The sequence below is a fragment of the Haliaeetus leucocephalus genome, unplaced genomic scaffold (assembly GCF_000737465.1).
Source record: "Haliaeetus leucocephalus isolate CR32 unplaced genomic scaffold, Haliaeetus_leucocephalus-4.0 Scaffold339, whole genome shotgun sequence".
Taxonomy (NCBI): domain Eukaryota; kingdom Metazoa; phylum Chordata; class Aves; order Accipitriformes; family Accipitridae; genus Haliaeetus; species Haliaeetus leucocephalus.
The window spans coordinates 9,382,873-9,408,184 of record NW_010972775.1 but is presented as its reverse complement, the minus strand read 5'-3'; the positions used below and the strand labels follow the sequence as shown (position 1 = coordinate 9,408,184).

Sequence of the window (25,312 nt, the reverse complement as noted above, 5' to 3'; positions counted from 1 at the left end):
TACACAGCTGTAGCAGCACAGTGCTCTTCCCTTGCAATTTATCTCTGCTTGGAGGTATCGCACCTTAGGTCAGGTTGATAATGTACTAATAATATCCTAGTTTGGGGGAATCAGAGTTTCTGTATTAACTCTGTATTAAGATGCTGTAGACTAGCATGTGGCTGGACCTATGCTCTGAGAGCTGGCTCAGTTTTGCTGTACTCATCTGTGTGTCTCTGGTCACTTTTTCATTTGGGATTTGGGAACCTAAGCCACTTAGTTGCTTTTGAAGGTGTACCAGTTTTTCTGTAATAGAAATGACAAAAAATTGGTAGATTATTAATTTCTTATAGAAATACTATAAGAATTGAATCATGAAGCATGTGATCTGTGATCTCAAAACATATTCAAAAGTATGAAGCAGGAAATAAAGTTGTGCAGTAGTGAAAGCTGTTTGCCCCAGAGAGTCCTGTTTTTCAGGCATGCAGATTTCAGTGCCAAGTAATACTTGTTGTGAGGCACTTTGTTATATTTACATGCTGCTTTAGATGCACTGAGGTTTTAACTTCCTCGAATCTGGCATGCAGAGGGTACTGAGAGACCTCTTCTTATGTTGTAGCACAGTGCTTGATGGGCAGCATGTTAGTCACAGTAATAGAAAAACCTTTGATAAAGTACTTTAGAACAGCAGAAGGATGCATTTTTGCTGTGATATTTCAAACGCCCTTCTGAGACTTCTCTGTCAGAGAAAGACCAATGCTTACAGATAAAATTGATTGTTAGAAACCTGTCTGAGAACACTAGTTAGAAAGTCAAGAGAACAGCTCATCATCCAGTGGCAGCAGAGATCTGGTAAAAGAGAAAGTGGGAAAAGCCATAGACCTTCAACCTTGAAGTAAGGAAGTATTGTCATCAGAAGAGATGAACAAACTAGTTTGTCATCTCAAGCCTTATACTCTTCAACTGTTTATGTTAACTCTAGGTGCATAGCAGAGAACTGTTGTCAGTTAATGTTAGATCTCCAAAAATCCAAATATTTTTCAGTGCTGAAATCTGAATGCTGGTAAAGGTTGGTTATTAATTAAGAACATTGAGCAAAATAAACCTGAACTTTATCTAGGCCTTAAATATAGATTATCTCATAAGCAACAAAAGTCTGATCAGTATTGATTTTTGTGAGATTGCAGTTAATTCACAGTCCAGGCCCTTTAGTTGTGAACATACTCGGTGTTTTTAAAAGTCATTCAGATGATAGCTCTTTGAAAACAGTTTTCTTTGATTGTTTATTGATCATTAATTATTTATACTGTGTGATTGGGCTATCCTAATATTCCCAGAGAACAATATAAGCTTGAGTGGAATGCCCAGTATTCAGATTCCTGTATTATTGAGTCCTGTAGCCATGAGGGTATGAAAACTTGAACATTTGTATGCAGTTGCATCAAGTCCAATTTGTGTCTGAATACTGGCAAAAGCAATTGCATGTTGAAATCTGACCTTCCATAATACCTCTCCAAACTGATTATCAGTAAACATTGGCTTGGAATTGAGTGAAACACTGACAGTTCTGAGAAATGTGCACACACAGATTTCTGCATCAAAGTTTGTGACATACTTCCTGTAGGTTGATGATTATGGTGTAATTAGTAGTACAGCAATCACAAGACAGGCATCAATTTAGGTATGCAAAACCATCTGGCAGCCTGATTACACACTTGAGCTGAGGCCAAAGTACTTCACCCTCCTTTCTACCTAGATTAACATGACCATGCATGTATTTATCCATGCTGTAAACAGACTTCTGTTTCCAAACAGAATATGCTAATAGCAAATGTCCTCACTACTGTACTTCAGTTCTGTCCTCCCCCTGTTTCACCTCATGTTTCTGATCACCTTGTGGACAAAAGCTTAAGAGCATGAGGCTGGCCATGCCACATCAGACAAAAAATTCATCTGGCTCAGCATCCTGTCTCTCACTGTGAGCAAAGTAGAGGTCTTGAGAAACTTCCAGCTAAGGAAAAGATTTATAAACTATATAAACTTTAGCTCATGTACTCATTGCTTTAATGGAACTCATTCTGTATCTTTCATAAACCTTGCTGTCTTTTTCTGAGCATTTTCCAGTTCTGCTACACTATCTTCAGCATGAGGAGAAGGGGAGAGGCCAGATTTGTATGCAACATTCAAAATACGATCACCCTGTGGAAAGAAGTAGAATAAGGATGTTCTTTGTTGTGTGCTCTGTTCTGATAATTCTTCACGGTTGATTTGGTCTCTTTGCTGCTTCATCACTGCACTGATGTTTTCATGGAAATATCTGTCATAACCTTAAGATGTCTGTCCTGTGGCAATGGTGAGCTCAGGGTCCCAGTGTAATATGCAGGAGAAAGTGTGTGGGACATACAGTGGACTTGACTGCTTTGTCCTTAGATTAGGAAACAGAGCTTGTGAGACAGTGTTAGGGAGAACTACCCGTCTGCCCGTTGGGTCGGAAAACTTCGGATTTACCTTGCTGGAGCTGTACATGACTGGTCTAAAACATCATTGTTTCTTCTTTCTTTGGCAAGTACATTTGAATTTAAAACTTCGTAAGTAATAGCATTTGAGCTGTAGTCCTTTGTAGAGCCTTCTGTGTGTTATAACCTTTGGAGTGTTAGGTAAGGACATTACACAGTTAAAAAGTAAGGGGCCTACAGTAGTTGATAGATTTTTCTTAAAACTTGAAATGCTGTGGTTTACAGTTTTCCAAAGTAAGAGCAGCATCTCTATCCTTTCAATTTGTAATATATTATTATATAACATGTCATGTATACAATATATGCTATATAGTATATATATATATATATATATATATAAAATAAATTTTAGAAGATGTATTATGTTATTGGGACTCCTTCTTTCTTTACCACAGTTGTCCTTTAATGTAGATATGTTGCAGAGAGCAGGGTATTATTACAATTAGAATTCCACATTCTCAAAAATATTGCAGAGTAAATATTTCAGGGTGGTATGAAGGTTACTCTGCTGCAAAAAGCTTTCAGTTAACGAGGGCTCACCTGGGTCTTTCTCCACCTATTCCCTGCATAAGCATAGTGCTTTTGGGTAGGTGGGGCCAATCAAACCACAGTAGCACTTGGCTTGTTACTCTAGAGGAGCTATGCACGTTACACTGCCCTGAATGGGTAGAATAATTAGATCAGCTCCTTTCATGCGCCAGTCCTCAAAGAAAAAGAGTGAGGAATCTTAATTAGAATTTATCCAGGAGGATTCCATTCCATTTCAGTTGGTACGGGAGAAAGATACATGCAATATGGTTTCTGTTTCAAATACGAAAACAGTTTAGGAGTTACTATGCAATAGCACTGTTCAGAGGGGGTACTGGGTCAGTGAAATCCCTCACATGTTTTGAATGCATTTTGAGTGTCTGCAAATGGTTTCTGGCTTTAGCCTCTCTAAGTAAATGCTGTAAAGCTGAATTTTCATTCTTTACATACATAAAAATGTTAAAAAGTATTAAAATTGTTTAAAATTGTAAAAATAGGTGTGTGTAATACATATAAATGTCTATATGTGTGTATGTTCTATATATATAATGCATATTGTGTATTTCCTGATGATTCTTAACCTCTTCCAAATTAAATAATATTAACTGAGCAGTTTAAAAATACAGAAGTACCGTTAAAAGTAATATTTCATCATCTAAGAGTGGTCTATAAAATTGTACTGTGTAGCCTCACACTAATCAGGACTACTGCCTTGGTTTCCATTCAGCTTCCATTCTATCATTATTTATGTAGATAATACGATATGCTGAAACTTAGCTTGGGGCTTGCATCAGACATAGTCTTCGTGCAGATTAGTTACTAAAATCATAGGATTGGAATTATCAAAGTTGCACCTATACAGATGTTGTGTATCGATTGCACAGAACACAACAGAATAAAAACAAAGCAAAATAAAATGAGACATTTGTCCTATGAACTGGTAAAATCAATGATGAGGGAAGTTGAAAGCCCTGTGTTCCTCAGACCAGCCTTTACAGATTTGTCTCAGGGTAATACAGATGTAGATTTTAATCCTGCTTCACATTGCGGCTGAGATTGCTTTCTCCACCTTCGGCCAGTTTTCCAGAGTGCAAAATATGTTTGTTTGTCAACAGTTTAGCTTTTTTTTTTTTCCTTAAACTCAGAAAAATCCCTCTACATTTTATCTTTTTCTTTAAGAGAATATCAAAATTCTAGCAACTGGTTTTGGTGCTTTTGTACCACATGATCCATTGTTTGCATATGAACTCTGGTGACTAGGAAATTGATAGTAAAAGGAAATTCAGAAAAATATGATTCAGTGCAAGTCAAGAATTTATTTTTATACATATTATATGAAAAATTGCTCTTACTCAGTTCTTCTTTCTGATTTTGATGTATTCTATGGCAAAAGACAAACAGTTATAAATCACCTAGTTTGGATCTTGCGTTAAAAAAACCCCATAGAATCCACAGTATTTCTTGTGTTTGTAAATCTTAAGTGAATAATATGACTTCTCTTTAAAGATACATTACTTATAAGGTGTTTGCAATTATCTAGTTTTCCAAATGAATTATGATGCTCTCAATAAAATTAAATATCCTGTAACAAAGCATATTAAAAAATACATGAAGAAACATCCATTAGGTTATCTCTCAGTTGGGTTCCTAAAATGACCAAAACTGAATTAAGACAGCTTTGCCCAGGCAAGCACATCTAACTTACTGTAGCTCCACAAAATAATTGGAACTTCTGTTCTCTGAAACTGACTGAAATTTTATCCAAAACAGCTTAGTACACTTGATACAAAGTGAGGAATTAATTGTATTTTACATTAGTCCTATGATGCTCTTTTCCAACAGATGTGGGATCACTGCTGAAGCCAGTGTCATGCTTGGCATTGGCTGCTGTTTGGATTTTACCCTATTTCATGTGTTCCAAATAAGTTGTCACATCTTTAACTAGTGTTAATATACTGTTGCAGGAATTTACTTAGAACTATCTATTAGCAGTAAAGATAGCATTCGCTGTGACAAAGAATTAATAAAAAAGACACAATTTAAGAATGTATCATAAAATGTAAAGCCTGATGATCAGATTTATGATCTATTGAGTAAATTCACTGGACATAGCTTCTGTATGAGCCAGGGGTGTTGGCTGAGATCAAAACCAAAGAGATTTTAATTAAAGGAACATTTGGAATCTAGGATCCTTAGCAATACATTCTTAATCTAAATCTAATTACATGTCTATAATTGCAACAGATTGCTTTGCAAACTTTTCTAAGTGATGGGAAATGAGTAACAGTGAAATTCACTATAATGATAAAAAATTTCCCATGCTGGCAGTCCTGAGCTGTGTCATCTTGGATAAACGTGATGAGAACATGTCATTTTAAAAAGCAGAATCAGGCAAACAGCTATATTCATTAGTACCCAAGCGATCACATTTACTCTTCATGCCTGTTTCATGTAGTCCATTTTTCCAAAGTAGTTCATTATTTAAGTTTGCCACTTCTGTGTTGTTGCTTGACATTTTTGTATGATAAAGTATGTATGGCATGCTACAACTTTCGAGTCATCCTGAAGACAAGAAGTAGCCAAGTCAATTAAAGTGAGCATATAAAAACCTGTATTGTCATGTTTTGATGGTAAGATATCATCTGGTATTATTGTTTGTTTGATCTGCCAGCAGATGCCTGTTAGAAATATCCCTATTCTGTCTTTGGCCAGTTAGTTATTGAACTTTTAAGTATAGCATCTACTACGGTATCTTCTTATGGCATTTCATAGTTCTGTGCATGTGGACAGCATTACCATCCCACGTGATATTACTGGGGGTCAAGGTATTTTAAGTGTCTTTCCTAAGTGAAAAGGCTAGTGAAAAAGAAATTGATTCTGCTAATGGGCAAACTTTTATTCATGTCAATACTTCCTGAAAGCTCTCTTGGTTACTCTAAGAGCAATCTGTGATTTTAGCTTGTTCAGTGAATTATATATCCACCAAAATGAAAGACAGGCAACTTCAGAAAATCATTCTTTTTAAAAGTCATGAATCATGAACAGTATCTGCTAACTAGCAATTTTGTCAACTTGATATATTGAGAATTTATGTTCCTCTTAACCTTTTCAGATTTTTTTTTTTAATCTCAGCATTGATATTATCTTCTATAATGATAACCAATATTCAGTGGCTTATATATCTTGTCACTGTATTTGTGCCACTGTGGCACTAATTGAGTATATTGGGTGTTTGGTTCATAGTTTTATACTGGCAGTTTCTTTCTAATGGATAGAACCTGAGTGAAAAAAAGAAAGTTACTATTATCAAAATAAGCTCTTTCTACTTAATAGACCACATAGTTGACCACATGTTTATACTCCAGAAATTTTGTGCATGTAAAGTCTTGTAAGTATATGCTTTGCTTATGTACAAACTAATCTAGTCTTGGCACTTCAAAAGGCCTTTCCACAACTTCTGCATAGACTGTAAATACACTGTACCATGAAAGTGCATATGGTATTATTTCCTAAAGTGAAAGGATGCATACTATTGAGAACTGGTTGCATATGAGACCAAGTCACAAGATTGAGACACGAGCTATTATCACCACAGTTACAAAATTAGAGCAGATAAAGGTTTTTTTGAGACCACAGAGAAGGAAAAACTTAACTTGTTTTTTCATTTAATAAGAGGTCATTCTTATTGACTTGTTTACAACAGACTGATGGTGAACCCATGTCACCAAAGCAGACTTCAGCAAAGCAGTATAGATATTAAAATTCAGTGCCTCTAAAAAGGTGTTTCATTTTATTAAGAAAATGTTAAAATGTAATTGTATGATGCTGTCCTCCCACTCACTTTTTCTATGCTGTTATGCAGTTTACTCTGCCTCTAAGTTATGTTAATAGAAACATTTTAAAGCCAAACAAACTGTATCACTGAAATTTTTTGGATATGAAAATAGCTCTGTTTCAGGTTAATTTTTATTCCTAGATGGAACTTCCTTCTGTCAGTTTTGTATGCTTGCAACTAATCAATGTAATCAAACTTCCAACGTTTTTTTACCTCATTATAATGCTTCTCTGAAGGCATCTGTTGCCAGAAAACACATAAAACAAATAATAATGCCAGCAATAATAATAATTAATGTAAAAACAACTTGAAAGATTCTGAGCATTTCTAAGCCATTAGTTAGATTTTAGGATAAAGAATGGAAATTACAGTTGGGCATGGGAAGATTATGCACTTCATTTCAGAGCATCTATTAATGTGAGAATATTTAAAAAATACCTTCTCTGGGGATTTTGAAAAGATCATCTTGATTTTTAAAAGATTTCTGTGCCAGAGAATTTCTGTAGAAAGCACCTCCTTGTGCAATTATTACTTTGTAAATTAATTACTTTTTGCTATCTGTATTAAAGAACAGAATTTCACATTCTATGTTTCACGTTCACAACCATGAAAAGCTACCTCAGCTATATGCCATTGCAGGGTTTTTTTGTGAAATATAGTTCTTGGATAAGATGCTTGACTAAATGTGAACTGGCTTTGTCTTTGACAACTGCCTTTCAGTTTGGCTTAAGCATGCACTAGCTTCTTAGAAAAAAATGGTATATTTGAAATAAATCTTTGATATAGAAACAAGGTCTTTTAATAAAACTATAATGTACGCCAGGCCAAGCCCTTGTGAGTGGCATTAATGCTCCTATATTCATCTCTGTTTTGAAAAGCACTCTTGTTTGCATGTGTGGTTGTTCATTGCCGGTGATACTACTCACACCATCTATTATAACTGCTTCTGAGCCTCACCTTTATTTCAGTTGCTTTAGACACTGAAGCCATAGCATTTATAGATCAGCTGAGTGTGTAGTAGTGTGATTAATGATACTTTTCTAAAATATTCCACAGTGACCACAAAAACAATTTCAATTAAGTGTTGTTGAAATTCTTGTTCTGCCATTCTTAATGCTGTTAATAGATAAAAGTTAATTGAGGTTAAGATAACATTTAATTAATTCACTATGATACTAATATAGTGTCATATCTATTCAAAGAGATATGGGGTCCATTGAAGTGGTCATATTTGGACTACAAATGAGAAGTACAGGGAATATGTGTTTAAACTTGAAGGATAATAGGCATGTTTATTTTCTGACTTACTAGCTGAGTGAAAAGACCCCTTTCTATCTCTGGCAGCTGTGTAGAAGAGCATGTGTAGACATAGCATGTTCAGACATACTTCTGTGTGGCAGAAATTATGTGTGTTTGTATGTGTGTGTCCATACAGAGATAAAAATATTTCTTTTCAGGTTTGGTTCTCTGTAATGAAGTTATTTATTGGACATTGATAAGGAATCTGATTCTTCTGTCAAGCAAAGAACTGAAAAATACTTTTGTCTAGGAAACTGTAGACTAAGAATTCATAAAACAAAACTGTAGAGACAAAATCTAGATGTAAATGCACATTTTAGTGACATTAGAAAGTATAAAATTCTCAGTAAAAGTTTCTAAGTGGTGAATATTAATACATACTTATAACTATATTAAAAGGTACCAAAAGCAGGATTTTAGTCAAGAGGAATAAAAAACACTGCTTTACTTACCAACTTTTAATCAATGACTGGAGAGTCATGTTGGTAATCCGTCTGATATGTCAGTGTGTCATGTCCTTCCTCGTGATTATTACAAAAATGTAATGGGGTGTCTCAGGTTCTCTGCTTTGGATGTGAAACTGGTTGCAGTCCTCTTCATTTACAAGGATTATACAAGAATCCAAGTTCCTTGGATAAAAAAGGAATCAAGTAAGAGATTGGTTTAGCTCATACCTTTAAAATCCTTGGCAAGGCAATAACCTCACAAGCCCCTCTTTTGGACAGTCCTATGTACCTTTTCGCATTTATAGGTGTCCAGGGATTTTTTTTTTCCCCCCTCCTGCTTTGTGGTGTTTTCCTCTGCCTCTCATAAATGCACAGTTTGTGGTTCTGCCAGTCAATCTATGAGTGCCTGGGAAATCTCTGTGCAGAATATTTTGGACAATAGCCTTTGTTGTTTTGGCTATTAAAAAACAAAGGGAAATTTAACCACTTCTTCATTTATAGCTAACAGCATAGCAGTTGTTAGGCCAAATAACTTCAGCGTATAATCCAAAACAAAACAAGAAATGTTCCTTGTCATTGCTTTGTTCAGTATTTATTGTGTAGGGTATAAAAGTTCTGCCTCAGCAGGCAATTTTACCTACACTCAGTTTCATCAGAACAAAGATTTAAGAATGTATTTAATTAAAGTGTGGACATGCAATAAAAATCAAGCCTCTATTGATCTTCTTTGCTGACCTGGCTGTCTTTGCACTGTGTATGTTTTTTGATATATGTCCACAGCCAGGTACAGTCTGTCATATAATCTACTCTAAGTTGGATAGACAGTGTTTGTCCAAAATTTCTGAAGATTCATAATATGTCACTCTTTCCAACCAAGTAATAATCTGTAGGTGGAAATCCCATAATATTTTCTCTAATTTCTCTGATATAAAATATATTCAATCTTGTTTTAACAGGGTAAGAAACAAGAAGTTCCTAAAGAAGAACAGGGACCAACAACAAAGAATTTGGATTTCTGGGCACAGCTTATTACTCTGATGGTCACCATCATAGATGAAGATAAAACAGCATATACACCTGTCTTGAACCAGTAAGTAATTGCTTTCCTCATAAAAATTAAGAATCATGGTTTTATTAAAATAAAGACAGGAAATACACCTGAATCAGTACTTCTATCTTAAGTATAATCTAGCTAAAGATTTTTTAAAATACAGAATATAACATTGACATAGCTTGATAAAGACTTAGTGCTCTGATCATGGAAAGAGAACCTTTTGGTATAGGAACGCTAAAGACACATGGTATAGGAACCAACCCAAAAAGTTAAGTTGCAAAATATTATGCAAGAGAACTAAACAGACAGACAGAAGGGAAAATTCAGTGAAATAGTGTGATGGTATTAATGTTATGATAGTATCTTGGCACACAAGGTGTTTAAAGTGTGCTGAGAATTTTTTTAGGCATTCTAATAGACTTCTAGGGATGTATTTGTAAAAGAATACTGAACTTCACAGAAAGACCCTCTCCAAATTTATGCTTGCCTAGAGAGAAAGCTTAGCCAGGCTGACTTGAACATTTACAAAATGGAGAGCAATATCCTGGACTTACCAGAGATAGAAGTTGACTTCTCAGAACTGAAGATGTAACAGATGAGGGAGGTACAATCAATAACCAGGACAAGTTGAATAACTTATGGTTGATACACTACTAGGGCAGAGAGAGCCAATCGATAAACACAGAAAGAGGAGAGAAAGTGCTGGGGTTTGAAAATTAAGTAAACAGAAGGAGTGCAAAGGAACATGTTTCACATATTAAGGCTGGAGAAATGGATGTTGCAGTAATTGAAATGTGACATGATGAGGGCCTAAGGAAAAGTTTTAGCTCTTTGGAGCTATTTTACAGAGAGATTCTAGAAAATCTGGGCATCGCCTAGCTGTGATGACTTATGCAAAAATAGAAATTGAAACTTATATCTGTATTATGGCTAAACAATTAATAGAGGTGTCTGCAGTGGCATTTAATTGAATGGTCTGCAGGGGAGCAAGAATAAGTCTGTTTCTTCCAGCCAAAAGAGGGTAGATACTGAAAGGCACTTGGTACATGGAGATGTGTTTGTCTGTTGATAAAAGGTACTACACTTTTTATGGACCCACAGTATAATTACCAAAGAAACCTGGTGATAACCAGAAGTTGGAAGAGATTTCATTGCCTTCTGACTCCTTCCTTTCCTTTAAATAAATGCAGGATTGTTTCAGTCCTGAATAATAAACATCTCTTTGTCAAATCATTTCCTTCACTGACCTTATTAAGGAACAAGTTCTTACCCTACAGAGGAAGGAAAACTCTTTTCCCATTTACTCCATTTATACAACTTAGTGTGAAGTTGCTCTATTAACGAAAGCTCAATTTTTTGTCTGACTGTCTGTATAGCAAATATACTTATTATAAAACATCTAACTGGAACACATACATAGATGTGTTTCATTTCAGTCTCTTCACTGAAATTAAACACCAGTAATTGGGGGCTAATTATCCTAAAAATTGTTCTAGCTACATTCTTACACAAACAAGAGGGAGAAAGGAAAGGGATAAAGAACAGAATTCCTCTGAGCGGATTAGGAGGTTCCCTAAAGTACAGCTGAGTGATTGTGTAAGATGTGAAAAAAGAATCAGGAGTGGACAGAATTGGGACAGATTAAGGGAGAGAGTTTGTGTGTGTGACTTGTCTCCCTTTTTCTCTGTTTTGGAAGTGGAAGGGTGAACACAAGGAATAAAGTGTCTTTCAGAAATAGGAGACATCAGGAGCAAGAGATGAAGAGGCTGTGGGGGAAAAACTTCAAAAACTGTTCAGAGCTGCTTTGGATACTTCTTTTTAAAAGAAAAGCTTCTTCTAACACAAAAGCAGCATGCAAAAACAGTTGAGAAAAATGACAGCCTCTTCCCCCTTACCCCAGAAAAGAAAATGGATGAAAGGAAAATATAAGTTGAACGTATAAGAATATTGCAAAACTGTGACTCCTTATCAGAAATATATGGCCATGCAGTGTCTCAGTGAAATATTCAGGTCTACGTCCATATGAATGTTGTACAAATGAGGTTACTGAAGATCTCCAGGAGAGCTCCAAGCATTCTGATAGGAGTTTTCACATAGGTATAATATTGCTCAGAATTCTTTTTCCTCAATCAGTTTTGGAAACCCTATTTTAGTGTCTACCTTGGAGGCAAAAAAGATGCTATGATAGAGCAGTTTGAACTGTATCAGATTATGAATCCAGATGAAACATGACATAATTGCCTCAGCAAGCATTGCAGCAACTGAAAGACCATACCAGACCATTCAGTGGGAGTTGTGTGGGCAACCTGCAGATCTTATTTGACATAAGAAACTTGACAAGTTTCAGGGAAAAACGTGAAGTCTGGTATTTAAGTTGTAAAATTTTCATTCTACTAGTTAAAACAATGTAAAACGTGATTGGAACCTGATTCACAAGCAAATGTAGGACTTCCCAGCACTTGTTGAATATGCATTGTACACACTGTGAGACAGCAGAAATTGTTTCAAAACAAAGTATCTGTTCAATTAAAAGGAACAAAAAAATCAAGAACAAAATCTTCAACTGAAATGTGCTTGTGTATTTGGAAATCAAGATCTAAACTTTGTGCCTCTGCACATCTTGTTTCTTAAATTTGTATTACAACAACACACATAACTATTCTATGTGCACTACAATTAAAGGAAAAGCTTTTTAGCTTTAAATTTGTTATTTAATGATTCTTACATGTTTGCAATGTAAGGATCTGTTTTCTTTCTGCTGTGAACACTCTGTGTTCCATACTCTTATTTAGTACTTTAGTACAACTTTAGTACTTTTTTGTGAACTTAGAGCAGTGTCAGCACTGTGTTCTTGAAGTGGACATAGTGAATAACCAACTCAAAAAGAATGTTAGTGTAGAACCAGAGCCTATAAGGCGGGGGGGGGGGGGGATATGATTAGCAAAGTTAAATTTTGGAAGTCAGAAAGCATTAGCTTAAAATTTAAAAAGTCAAGATAGATTAAACATTGCAAAAGAAAATAAAAGAGGGCAAAGAAAAATTGAATACAATGGGACTGAGTTCTGTTTGCAGTGAACATGGTATTCGGTTGAAATATGATCTGGGCATTCAGAATTTACGGGAGGATAGTACAGGACAAGGAACCCAACTGAAGAATGTTGATGCCAACACAGAATGGCAACTGATGCTGAGTGTTTGGAAGTGGAAATGATCAGAGCTGCAGTAAAAGCAAACCTCCAAGAGATTTGCACATATTCCCTCCCCATTCCACAGTGTGGAAAGAACTGGCACATGAAATCTGCACGTGCAGATTTCCTCATGCTTCAGGAGCTAGGATGTTTAATAAATCTGTGAAGTTAGGGATAGTAACTTATATTGAAGAAACAGCATAACTATAACCTATGAGTCAGTGAGTTATGAAATACATGTCAGTAAAAAAAAAAAAAAGGCATGGAAGGAAGTAAAAAAAGTCAGGTAAACTATATAATGAATTGTACTATGCCAGGCTAACTCTAGAATGTTTCCTTGATAATAGAAAGTGTATCTGATGTGTTTTGTGTCTTCATTCAGTGATACTCCCCATTATCAATTACACTTCATTGTTTGGAAGCAGATTAATATCACTTGTGAACATTATCCTGTTTAACAAAGCGATATTCTGTTCTTTCACAGGACCCACTGTCATTTTCTTAGGTAGCAATGTATCATACACTTTAAGACCAGATTAGATATATAGACTATGTAAGGTATCTGTCTTGTCCATTATGTTTTCTTCAGGAAAGGAAACACTACTTTTGTTAAAAAAAGTTTGGATAGGTGGAAGATAGAGCACAAAAGTGAGAATAAACGAACTTTTTGCTCAGGGTTTAAATTAAATACATATTTTCCAAAATCAGATAGAACTTTTGTCTTAAGAACTAGTGAAGCAGTGGCCATGCCTAGCACTCCTCAGATAGTGTAATCCAACCTGTTGCTGCATGCAGAGCACAAAAGTGAGTGTATTTGCACACCAGGACCAGACTCTCTTTAGCACCTGAATGAGGCTGAACCCACCAAGTATGGAATATGAGCTATTCTGAGAATGTGCATCTGAGGTTCAGGGACCTCGATATTCTTAAAATGTAGCAGATGCAGATATGACAGCACAAATTAAGAAAAAGCATTTTTAATTGTCATGATAGGAATTTCTTAGTTTAGGATTGAGCCAGAGACATGCAATACTATCTAGGATAAATGCTTTGGGGTTTTCTTTATGTTTTGCTTCATACATTGATTCTTCTCATTTTCTGTGAAGCTGAGTTAAGTTTCATTCCATTGATCTGTGGTTTTATATATAGCACTTTGTTAGAACTAGCCAGTGTAAACAGTTTTCATTAAATTTTTGCTTAATTAAAATCAATAGAGGGAAGACATTCAGAAGTGGCTACCTTTTATATGCAGTTTAGTATTTTTGGAAATACACAGAAATTATCGTGTACAGCCAACTTAATGGTTAATTTATTTCCCATGAAAACCTAGCATATTCTGTTTATTAAGAAGTTCCACCAAATAGTATATTATGGTTGACATATGAGTTGAGGATTAGAGACTGTCATACAAATGAGGAAGATTATTTTAATAGCAATGTTTTGGATAAACTGAGATTTTATAGTATTGCTCTAAGAATGATAGAGAAATTGGGAAAATTATGGCCTGTGAGACAGAAATAATTGTACCAAGAGTAAACAAAATGACTAATAGAGCACTTTACTGGTTGTCCTCTTGCTTCACTGAGAAATGTCAAAATGTATGGTTTTTACAAAGTTTAGAAAACATAGTATGTAGAGGTTTGTATGGGAAATTTCTCTCATATTTTGCTGCTTAGGGACACAATTCTGAAATAGCTTGCAAAAGTCTTTTTACCTAAAAATAAGGTGATAAAATACAAATAATAAAGAATTCTTTACTTACACAGATGCTTTAGAATTTGATCTGTGATTACTGCTTCCCTTTAATAAGTCAGCTGCTGCTGTTACCATTTATCTTCAGCATGTGGAAATTTTTGTTTGCTTCTGTTGTGTGTTAAGCTTTGTTAGCTTCTCACATATAATAAAACAGCAACAATAACTGTGATAGTTGCATAATACCCATAACTGTGATAGCTGCGTAATACCCATCAGTCTCTGATTGATATAAGTATAGAGACTAGCATGAGTTTTGGAAAGCAAGTTCAGCAACAACTTGGAATTATGTATACACGTAGCCCATAAACACTAAATTAAATTATACAAATGATGGAAACACATATTTTACTAAATGCTTAGACATAGGGAACAGAGAGGAAGTTGACTCCATGACAACAGAAAACACAAATCCTTGTGTGGATTCACATAGAGGAAAGAAACCCAAATTTTTCATTATGTGTAGTTCTTAGATCACAGGCTTAACAATGCACAAAAAGACAGTATGTGTAGACCGATACAATTGTGCTTCATTACCATGATGATGAGGGATTAACCAAATTATGGAATAATGAGCTTATTAATGACTATTAGGCAGATACTCATAATGCAGGAAACTGGAAGAAGACTATCTCCTTTCTGTGCTGCTTTACAGCTGCTGGAGTTACAGTGCTTCTACTTTCGAGAGCAGATTATGGTTACCATCATCCTTTTAGAACAAATTATCTCAAGAGGAAAAGACCTTTGTATAAACTAGTACTTATATGAATGCTGTCAACTGTCCTTCCTCCAACTTGATGAACAAATTCTAGGATGCATACTTCTTTTCTGACAAATATGTGTCTCGTATATTCCTTCAAATATATTTCTGTCCTCTTAGTAGGGTAAAAGATTTTGCAAAAATACAATGAAGTCCCTAATTTCTTTCTTGGGTTTCTTTGAAAGAGTTTGATCTGAGAGAGGACTTGGGATTTACTGCAGTAATTGCATTTCTGGAGTACAGTTAAGACAGAGCTTAGGAAAAAGAGAAATAACTTTGCTTTTTTTGCCCAGACCCTTATCTGAAATCCAGGAACATGAAATGCTGTTTTCATTAGAGCAAGAAACATGTGACAGAAGTCAGTGCTTATTTACATAAAGATGTACCTAGATTCTTGGTTCCTTTATTACAGCAGAAACACTAGCCATCTCCTTGCTCAGAATGACCAGATGAGCCATTGCACTGAAGTGTGGCACTCAGTAAGCTCCTTGTCTTCCATTTCTGTTACTGTCCGTTTTAAAAATTCTTTAGGCTTCTTCTGCCTGCAGGTCACACAACTTAGAGATGGTATCTCAGTCTTTAACTTGCAAAAAAATAAACCCTAGACTATCCAACTTAGTTCTGACTAACCATTTGACTAGTTTGTTATGTAGTCCAGCTCTTTTTACAATATAAGGAGACTTGGTCTCTTTCTCTTGAGCTTGTCAGAGTGCTTGGCATACCCTTTGGCTTTATTTGGATTAGTTTTTTAATCCAAGCCCCAGCTTTAGCATCCATTAACATCTTGTGCACAGCAGTAAATCGTGCTACGAAATCCTTGAGCTGTCTGTAACCTGTTTGGAATTTAATAATAATTTCAGTCCTTTAGTGAGGGATGGTTTCTCAATGAGGTCATTAATCTGTAAATGAAGTTTCTCTTACATTAAACCTTAGTAAGAAAGGAGAATCAGCCCTGCATATGACTCTAATTGTTGTGTATTTTGTCAGAGAACCAGAGAACTTCCACATTAATCTAACTAATGTCGGTGAAGAATTTGACTGTGAATTTTTTAAATATGGTGGTTTTAAGACTCTTCTTGGGGACTGGTTTCTTCTTTATATTTTAATGCTTTGACTAATTTTTGCTTTCAATTGTGTTTGTGTTTTTATATATGTCGGAATTTGCCTTCAGTTGTGGCCTCAAATGCAGATAACTCAGTGGTGACTGCTGTGAACTGTGACATATGACTTTCTTGAGCACTGAGTAGTCTATGTGACGGCCACTTTTAGGGAAAACAATAGAATTATATAGCTGTTTCTGTCATTATTCTTAGCCAGAAAGATATATTACAGTTGAAAAAACATTCCTGCTGCTTCTGACATTTGGAACCAAACTCAAGATGTGCCAGAACTATCTATAGCACAAATTGAAAGTTGTACTTTAAGTTGTCAAGTACTGATTTTAGCATTATAACATGATGTCAGGAAGGAATGTAATATAACATGGAATTTATAAGAAGTTGTCTTCCTTTTTACAATACTGTTTTTAGGGTCCTCCAAGCAGTTTTAACAGTGGCCACAAATGTCAAGCCTAGGCTCTTTTCCTTCTTCTTTACCTATAGATCTATAGATGTTAGAATTAGAAAATTAAGAGGATGTTGAAAATACTAAACGTACATAATATACTTAGAAGCAAAACCATCTGAACAGATTAATACTGAAGAATAACAGGCATAATAAAATCTCAGTCATGTTGTGCTCTGCAGTTTACTGTTTATTGTATACATTCCTAACATGAACATTTTTCATAATGCTGATAATTCAGTCTGTCAGTTTAGTCAGACAGTGAAATATGTCTGACAATACCAAGTGCATCTCTCTGACAAAGTGCAAGCTGGGAACAAGGGAACGCTAAGGGTTTTGAGAGTCATGTACTTGGAGATAAATATCAAATATTAATTAATCACCTGGAATTTTCTGTTCTTATTTATTTCATATTTTCTCTGAATATTCATGTAATAGAATCATAGAATGGTTGGGTTGGAAGGGACCTTAAAGATCATCTTGTTCCAACTCCCCTGCCATGGGCAGGGACACCTTCCACTAAACCAGGTTGCTCAAAGCCCCATCCAACCTGGTCTTGAAAACTTCCAGGGATGGGACATCCACAGCCTCTCTGGGCAACCTGTTCCAGTGTCTCACCACCTTTACAGTGAAGAATTTTTTCCTAAATCTACCCTCTTTCAGTTTAAAGCCATTACTCCTTGTCCTATCACAGCATGCCTTTGTAAAAAGTCCCTCCCCATCTTTCCTGTAGCCCGCCTTTAGGTACTGGAAGGCTGCTGTAAGGTCTCCCCGGAGCCTTCTCTTCTCCAGGCTAAACAACCTCACCTCTCTCAGCCTGTCTTCATACGAAAGGTGCTCCAGCCCTCTGATCATCTTCATGGCCCTCCTCTGGACCTGCTCGAGCAGGTCCATGTCTTTCTTATGATGGAGGCCCCAGAGCTGAATGCAGTACTCCAGGTGGGGTCTCACAAGAGCAGAGTAAAGGGGCAGAATCACCTCCCTCGACCTGCTAGCCACGCTTCTTTTGACACAGCCCAGGATGCAATTGGCTTTCTGGGCTGCAAGCACACATTGCTGGCTCATATTCCGTTTTTCATCCACTAAAGCCCCAAGTCCTTCTCCTCAGGGCTGCTCTCAACCAACCCACTCATCACCCAGCCTGTTTTTATGCTTGGGATTGCCCCGACCCATGTGCAGGACCTTGCACTTGGCCTTGTTGAACTTCATGAGGTTTGCACAGGCCCACCTCTCAAGTCTGTCAAGGTCCCTCTGGATGGCATCCCTTCTCTCCAGTGTGTCAACCGCACCACACAGCTTGGTGTCCTCGGCAAACTTGCTGAAAATGCACTCAATCCCACTGTCCATGTCACCAACAAAGGTGTTAAACAGCACCGGTCCCAATATCAACCCCTGAGGAATGCCACTCATCACGGGTCTCCACTCAGACATCAAGCTGTTGACTGCAACTCTTTGAGTGCAACCATCCAGCCAATTCCTTATCCACCAAGTGGTCCATCCATCAAATCCATGTCTCTCCAATTTAGAGACAAGGATGTTGTGTGGGACACTGTCAAATGCTTTGCACAAGTCCAGGTAGATGATGTCAGTTGCTCTTCCCTTATCCACCAACGCTGCAACCCCATCATAGAAGGCCACCACATTTATCAGGCACGATTTGTCCTTTGTGAAGCCACGTTGGCTGCCACCAATCACCGCCTTATTTTCCATGTGCCTTAGCATAGTTTCCAGGAGGATCTGCTCCATGATCTTGTTGGGCACAGAGGTGAGACTGACTGGCCTGTAGTTCCCCAGGTCTTCCTTCTTTCCCTTTTTAGAAATGGGGGTTATGTTTCCCCTTTTCCAGGCAGTGGGCACTTACCTGGACTGCCACAACTTCTCAAATATGATGGATAGTGGTTTAGCAACTAAGTCCACCAGTTCCCTGAGGACCCACGGACGCATCTCGTCAGCTCCCATTGACTTGTGGACCTTCAGGTTCCTTAGATGGTCTCAAACCTGATCTCCTACAGTGGCCGGTTCTTCATTCTTCCAGTCCCCACCTTTGCCTTCTGTGACTTGGGTGGTGTGGCTGGAGCACTTGCCAGTGAAGACTGAGGCAAAAAAGTAATTGATTACCTCAGCCTTCTCTGTGTCCTGGGTAACCAGGTCTCCTTCTGGAGAGGGCCCACATTTTCTTTAGTTTTCCTTTTGTCACCAACATACCTATAGAAGTTTTTCTTGTTGCCCTTGATGTCCCTGGCTAGATTTAATTCTATTGGGGCTTTAGCTTTCCTAACTTGATCCCTGGCTGCTCAGACAATTTCTCTGTATTCTTCCCAGGCTACCTGTCCTTGCTTCCACCCTCTGTAGGCTTCCTTTTTGTGTTTGAATTTGTCCAGGACCTCCTGGCTCATCCATGTAGGCCTCCTGGCGTTTTTGCCTCGCTTCCTCTTTGTTGGGATGCATTGCTCCTGAGCTTGAAGGAGGTGATCGTTGAATACTAACCGGCTTTCTTGGGCCCCTCTTACCTCCAGGGCTTTATCCCATGGTACTCTACCAAGCAGATCCCTGAAGAGGCCGAAGTCTGCTCTTGTGAAGTCCAGGGTAGCGAGCTTGTTGTGTGCCCTCCTCGCTGCCCTAAGGATCTTGAACTCCACCATGGAACTCACTCCATGGTCACTGCAGCCAAGGCTGCCCTTGAGCTTCACATTCCCTGCCAGCCCCTCCTTGTTGGTGAGAACAAGGTCCAGCATAGCACCTCTCCTCATTGGCTCCTCTGTCACTTGGAGAAGGAAGTTGTCATCAACAAATTCCAGGAACCTCCTGGATTGCTTATGCCCCACTGTGTTGTCCCTCCAACAGATATCGGGATGGCTGAAGTCCCCCATGAGGACCAGGGCTTGTGAACATGAGGCTGCTCCTATCTGTCTATAGAGGGCCTCATCTGCTCGGTCTTCCTGGTCGGGTGGCCTGTAGCAGACCCCCGCTAGAATGTCACCTGTCCCTGCCCTCCCTTTAATCCTGACCCATAAGCTCTCGGTCCTCTCCTCATCCATCCCCAAGCAGAGCTCCATGCACTCCAGCTGGTCCTTGACATAGAGGACAACACCCCCTCCTCGTCTCCCCTGCCTGTCCTTCCGAAAGAGCCTGTATCCTTCCATTCTAATGCTCCAGTCACAGGAGCCATCCCACCATGACTCCGTGATAGTATGTTTATATATTGTAATAATAGTATTTGGGTATATATGTATAATATTATGTGTATATAATATAATATATATTAGTATATATAATAGTGTGTGTGTATATATAGTATGTGTATATATATTTATATACATGCATGTATATTAAAGCAAACTAGAAGCCTGTCTTGGTTGGGAGGAGGGCACAGAAGGAAGATTCAAAAGCTTAAGTTCTCTTACTGACTGACATTCACCTGTCATAGGATATTAAGCAAGCAATTTCTACTTTGTCTTCTTCCCCATTCTCTGTCTTGTCTTTTTAAACTGTGAGTTTTGAAGATCAGTGATATTGTCTTGTTACATATTTTAGAGTTCCTGCATAGTAATTTCTTAAACCTACCAGAAGCCTGTAAGTGCTACTGTAATGCAAATAATAAATTATGTATTATTATTACATGAGTACTCTTAGAAATATGAGTAACCAAATTAAAGTAAACGTGACTACTCATGTGTAAAACTATCTCTGAGGAAAATTGTGGCAGGAGTGGTGCATACAGTAGCCATACCAATTACATATCCCCACAGGAAAAAAGACTCGCACATATACGTAAAGTCTTTATCAGTATTCTGCAGTCTCAAGTTGTGCACGTGCCCTTATATTCTTAATCGAATGCACAAATTGTATTATAACAATGGAGTAGATTGTTTAAAATACAGAGCAAAAGTTAGTGAAATTAAAAACAGATATGTTAGTATAAATTGTGAAGTAGACATGACACAATTTTTAGCACATCCTTTAGATAAGGTACAAACCACCCAGCAAGTACCAGAGACTAGAAGCATACTGTGAAAATTGCCTGTATCATCTAGTAACTCCTGGCAGATAGTAAGCCACTAGAAGCATTCTTGATTCTTTTCTAGAAGAATAAAAACTGGAAAAAAAGTCCTGCAGGCATTAACCAGCTTGTCACTGTATGACAGATTCCTTCATAACAATCAAATCAACAAAAATGAACATAATATTCATTGAAATAATACAGACATTTCCTACATTGTTCACACTAACAGTCCTGCTGGTGGAGTTAAATGGAACATTCCTTTCAAGTTTTTCATTTTACAGTTGTTTTCTCTACTCGCTTTTGTAGGACTGATTTGTGTTGGAATTTATACTTACCATAGACATGCTGATATATGTTTAACATTAGATTTCAAGCACAGTCTAAGTCAACCTGCCCTCATCATACCTGTGTTGGAATCAGTAACGCTGCTCCTCTACATAAGATCTGCAAAGTCATTATCTGTATGACACAGTGCAGAAGATGCAGACCATCTAATGAGGTGTCTAATGAGATTTACTATCATTGGCTTGCACTTTAAGTCGTAACAGTAATGTAGCTGAAAGAGCAAGATATCTTGCATTATCAGCAGCACGGAGGTCAATGGACTTTTGTTCCATACCCATCAACACAAGGTCTGGGATGTTGTATAAGAAATATCTAAAACATTGGCTGCTTGAAAGGTGCCACCTCTGCTACAATTAGTAAAGCTGAACCAGCTTCACTGATAGATACTGTGCGTCTTAACTGAATGGAGAGCCTCACTTCTGACACATTTGGGAGAAGTGTGGAAGGAAGCTTCCATTTCTGATGTGCTACATGTACATAAAAATTTTGCCTATTTGAAGTTCTACAATGCTTTAATTTATTTTTTTGAGATCTATTTTAGTATGCCCACACTTACATAAGAACTCTGTCAAGTGGAAATGAAGTAGATAATTTGGACTTTTGTGGATAATTTGACATCTTTTAAAATGTATATTTCAATGGATTTCTCTTGGGTTTATATTTAAAATACATAAGCGATTGATTTGAATAAGAAATTAGGATGTCATTTGGATTTCAATTTATTTTTTTAATCTATGGAAATCTCAAAGATTCTTTTTTTAATTCCAGGGGTGTTTTTAATTGCCTCTTTTCAGGCTTTGATAAAGGAGCTCTCATAAACCATGACATTTGTTACTGAAACAAATTTCATGCAACGAACAGAGGAATGTTAATCAAAACATGGTACTATGAAAAGTTCAGCTACTATTTTAGCGATTTAAGGACCTTAAGAAGAGGTCAAATCCTGCTACCTTCATGAATAAAGCTGCTAGTGCAGTGAGTGAGTTGTATTTTGCATAACATATTGGGCTGCATTAGGAAGACTGCAGCCCACAGGTTGAAGGAAGTGATTGCTTCCGTCTGGGCAGAACCCATGACACTTCATTTGGGTGGTTGTTTCCAGTTTTGATTCCCCAGTGCAAGACAGACATTGTCAAACTGGAGAACTACAGTGGAGGACAACCAAGAAAATTAGGGGGATGGAACATGTGATGCGTGAGGAGAAGCTGAGGGAGCAGTTTGTATAGCCTGAGCAAAACACAGCTAAGGGTAGTGCTGATTGCATTCTTCAACTTCCTAATGAGATGTTATAAGGAAAAGACAGAGCCAAACCACTTCCATAAGTGCACAGTAAAAGGCACGAGCACAATTTTCAGGTAGGGAAATTCATATTAGCTATATAGGAGCAAATCCAGATTCCACAGTGAGAGGGGTCAAACACTGAAATATGTTGCCCAGAAAGGTTGTGTCATTTTAATGTTTGGAGGTAGTTAGAATTCGGCTCTACAGGCCCTGAGCAACCTGACATAACTTTGGGGTTCTCTCTGCTTTGAGCTAGATGACCTTCAGATGTCCATTCCAGCTTAGATTGTTCAAAAATTCTATAAAAATAGTTGCATTATCTCAAAACAACGTCCAATCTGCCGTCCATGTGGTCAGTACTGGATGCCTAGAGAAAGAATGTATCACAGTCATCATTGCTATCCTGGCCAGATAATGGTTGAAATAGTAGCCATAATAATATAGCCTTTCTAGTTAAGGACAAAATTTTACTCCATCACAGTTCTGTGATACTTGTTGACAGAGGTCTTTGCTTTATTTCCTTTTTGTTGACATTCAGAGCAAATCTTTTGAATGCATGATGTATTCTGTCAATCCTGTATACTTTATATGATATTCATTAAAAGAATAGCTAACTGAAATTACACATAAATATTACTTATATAAACATAAATATATACCAAGGGAAAAAATCTAATCCCAGAATTTTGATGTTAGCAAATGCAGAAACTGGTTGAAAAATTTAAAATTATTCAGATCTTATATTCCATTTAAGAAAAAGTAATTAATGCAGGAACACTATGTCAATTATACTCTGATAATCTCTGTCCAATCCTCTGTAAACTACTAATACTGGAAAAATTTAAAATCAAGTTGTCTACACCATACAGCTTTAATGTCTCCATGCAATTCAGTTTTCAGCCAGTATAGTTAGTATGGATATGAAAGGAATTTTAACAATGGTAGATAACAGCTATTTATTTCTGAAATATGTTTATAAGTAGTAAACTTTTTTAATAAGCAGCTTGTGGCTAATTAGTTTTGTGAGACAAGATGTTGTACTGTCTCAAATTGTTGTACGTCAGTGAAGAGGATAAAGAATGCAGAGCAGAGTAATAGCATAAAGCTTATTTTCTTGTGTCAACACAGTTCATATGAATGACAGGATAAAAGAAAGCCAGGAATCAGATGTGAAATGGTTATTTCTAATGTGCAAAAACTATTTGTCACAGTTTCTGTTGTGCATGCCTGTCTGAGCTGGGTGAAGCTGCAGTAGCAAATAATCAAGCTTGTGAAGGCAGCGTTGAAAACTAGAAATTTACTTTGCTTATGGGACTCCACTTACTACCAGCTCTGATATGAGTATTGTTCATAAATGCAAAAAGTGGAAAAGCAATGGCATCATTGTGTGGAGAAGGGGCTGGGGTAGTGCTGAAGCCAGAGTTCTCTAGTTATAATGTGCTAAGCAAGTAGGTTTACTTTCTGAATCAGGATTAAATTATTTGGAAGTCAAACTATTAAACTGGAGGAAACTTTCAGGAAACAAGGTTTAGCTGAACACTGGCAAGCTGTGTGATGTCATTTCTAAGCATGTGAATGCTTGGAGAAGTGTATTTTATGGCTAATATCACAAAACAATGAGATCTACAAGCATATTAGGTACTAGTTCTTTAGCATGTTAAATCAATTTCACTGGCTGAAAATGTTGATTAGGTTAACTGTCCTCATTACATTACTAGCCTACTTTGGACAAATTAAAAATCTATTATTTGAATCTCTGATAAATACACCTACAGGTATCATAGTTGCCATGAAGCAGATTAATTACATGTGAAAAGTAGAAGTTTTGTCCTAAAACACAATGCATTTTCTGTTGTATGATCATTTTTGCCATAGTATCTCCTCCTAAGAGGTCACTGTGTTGGATAAAAAGAAACAGGATGTATGGGAATGGCAGTCAATCCTGCAGGGCTGTAAGCAAAAATGTATCCATGTAATGATAAAATTGTGACTATCCGTACCCTAGGCATTGGATAGAAGGATTTCATTGGTATGTCTCGTTGATGATTACGCATTAAGCTTATAGTTCTCAGGGACACAGAAGTTGACATCTCTGGGTGTAAACTTTAGGTACCTAACTGAAGTCAGGTGGGATTAATTGAGGACACTGTGTCGAATTACAGTAATTTAAGCAACATAGTGAAAAGATAATTGCAGTTAGTGTGTGCATGTGTTTTCAAAAGTTAAAATGTATACACATATATATACACCACTAATCAAACAAATGCATTTTTATCAGACCCAGCCTTGCATTATGGACAAAGCACAGTGTCAATATTAAATCAACTTTTAAATATTTCCTCAGAGCAACATTGTCAAAGTTCAAGTCTGGTGCTAAGAGAGCAGTCAGACGGGACTGGAGGTAAAGAAATCAAGACACTTTAAATACGTTTGGGCTTTTGAACAATTAATTTTGTGCTAACAGAATTAATACAAAGTTCTATAATTGAGCAGCCATTAGCACAAAGAGGCGTATCAGTGATCTGAGCTAGCAATTGCTTCATATTAAAGTGACAGAGCTAATGAGCTGTTAAAGTACTTTTTCTTTGCAGATATGATCAGGGTCAAATACATCCCTGGAAAGAATACATTACTTAAATCATATTGCTACTACCTTAAAGTTGCACATCATTCGCATTCTTTCTTTGGCAATAGGAACTTTAAAAATTTTTACATTTCTACAAAAATTATCACAGAATATTTTCTGAATTTGATTAGTGCTTC

General features: G+C 37.0%; 1 protein-coding gene across 1 annotated transcript in view; it reads left to right on the top strand.

The window, feature by feature from the left end:
• Positions 1-25,312, top strand: part of UNC13C (unc-13 homolog C (C. elegans)) — a 191,721-nt gene that overhangs the window by 102,024 nt on the left and 64,385 nt on the right. Inside the window, exon 17 of the mRNA XM_010571811.1 lies at positions 9,560-9,693. Within this exon, the coding sequence (XP_010570113.1) occupies positions 9,560-9,693 (134 nt within the window). The remainder of the gene's footprint in view (positions 1-9,559; positions 9,694-25,312) is intronic.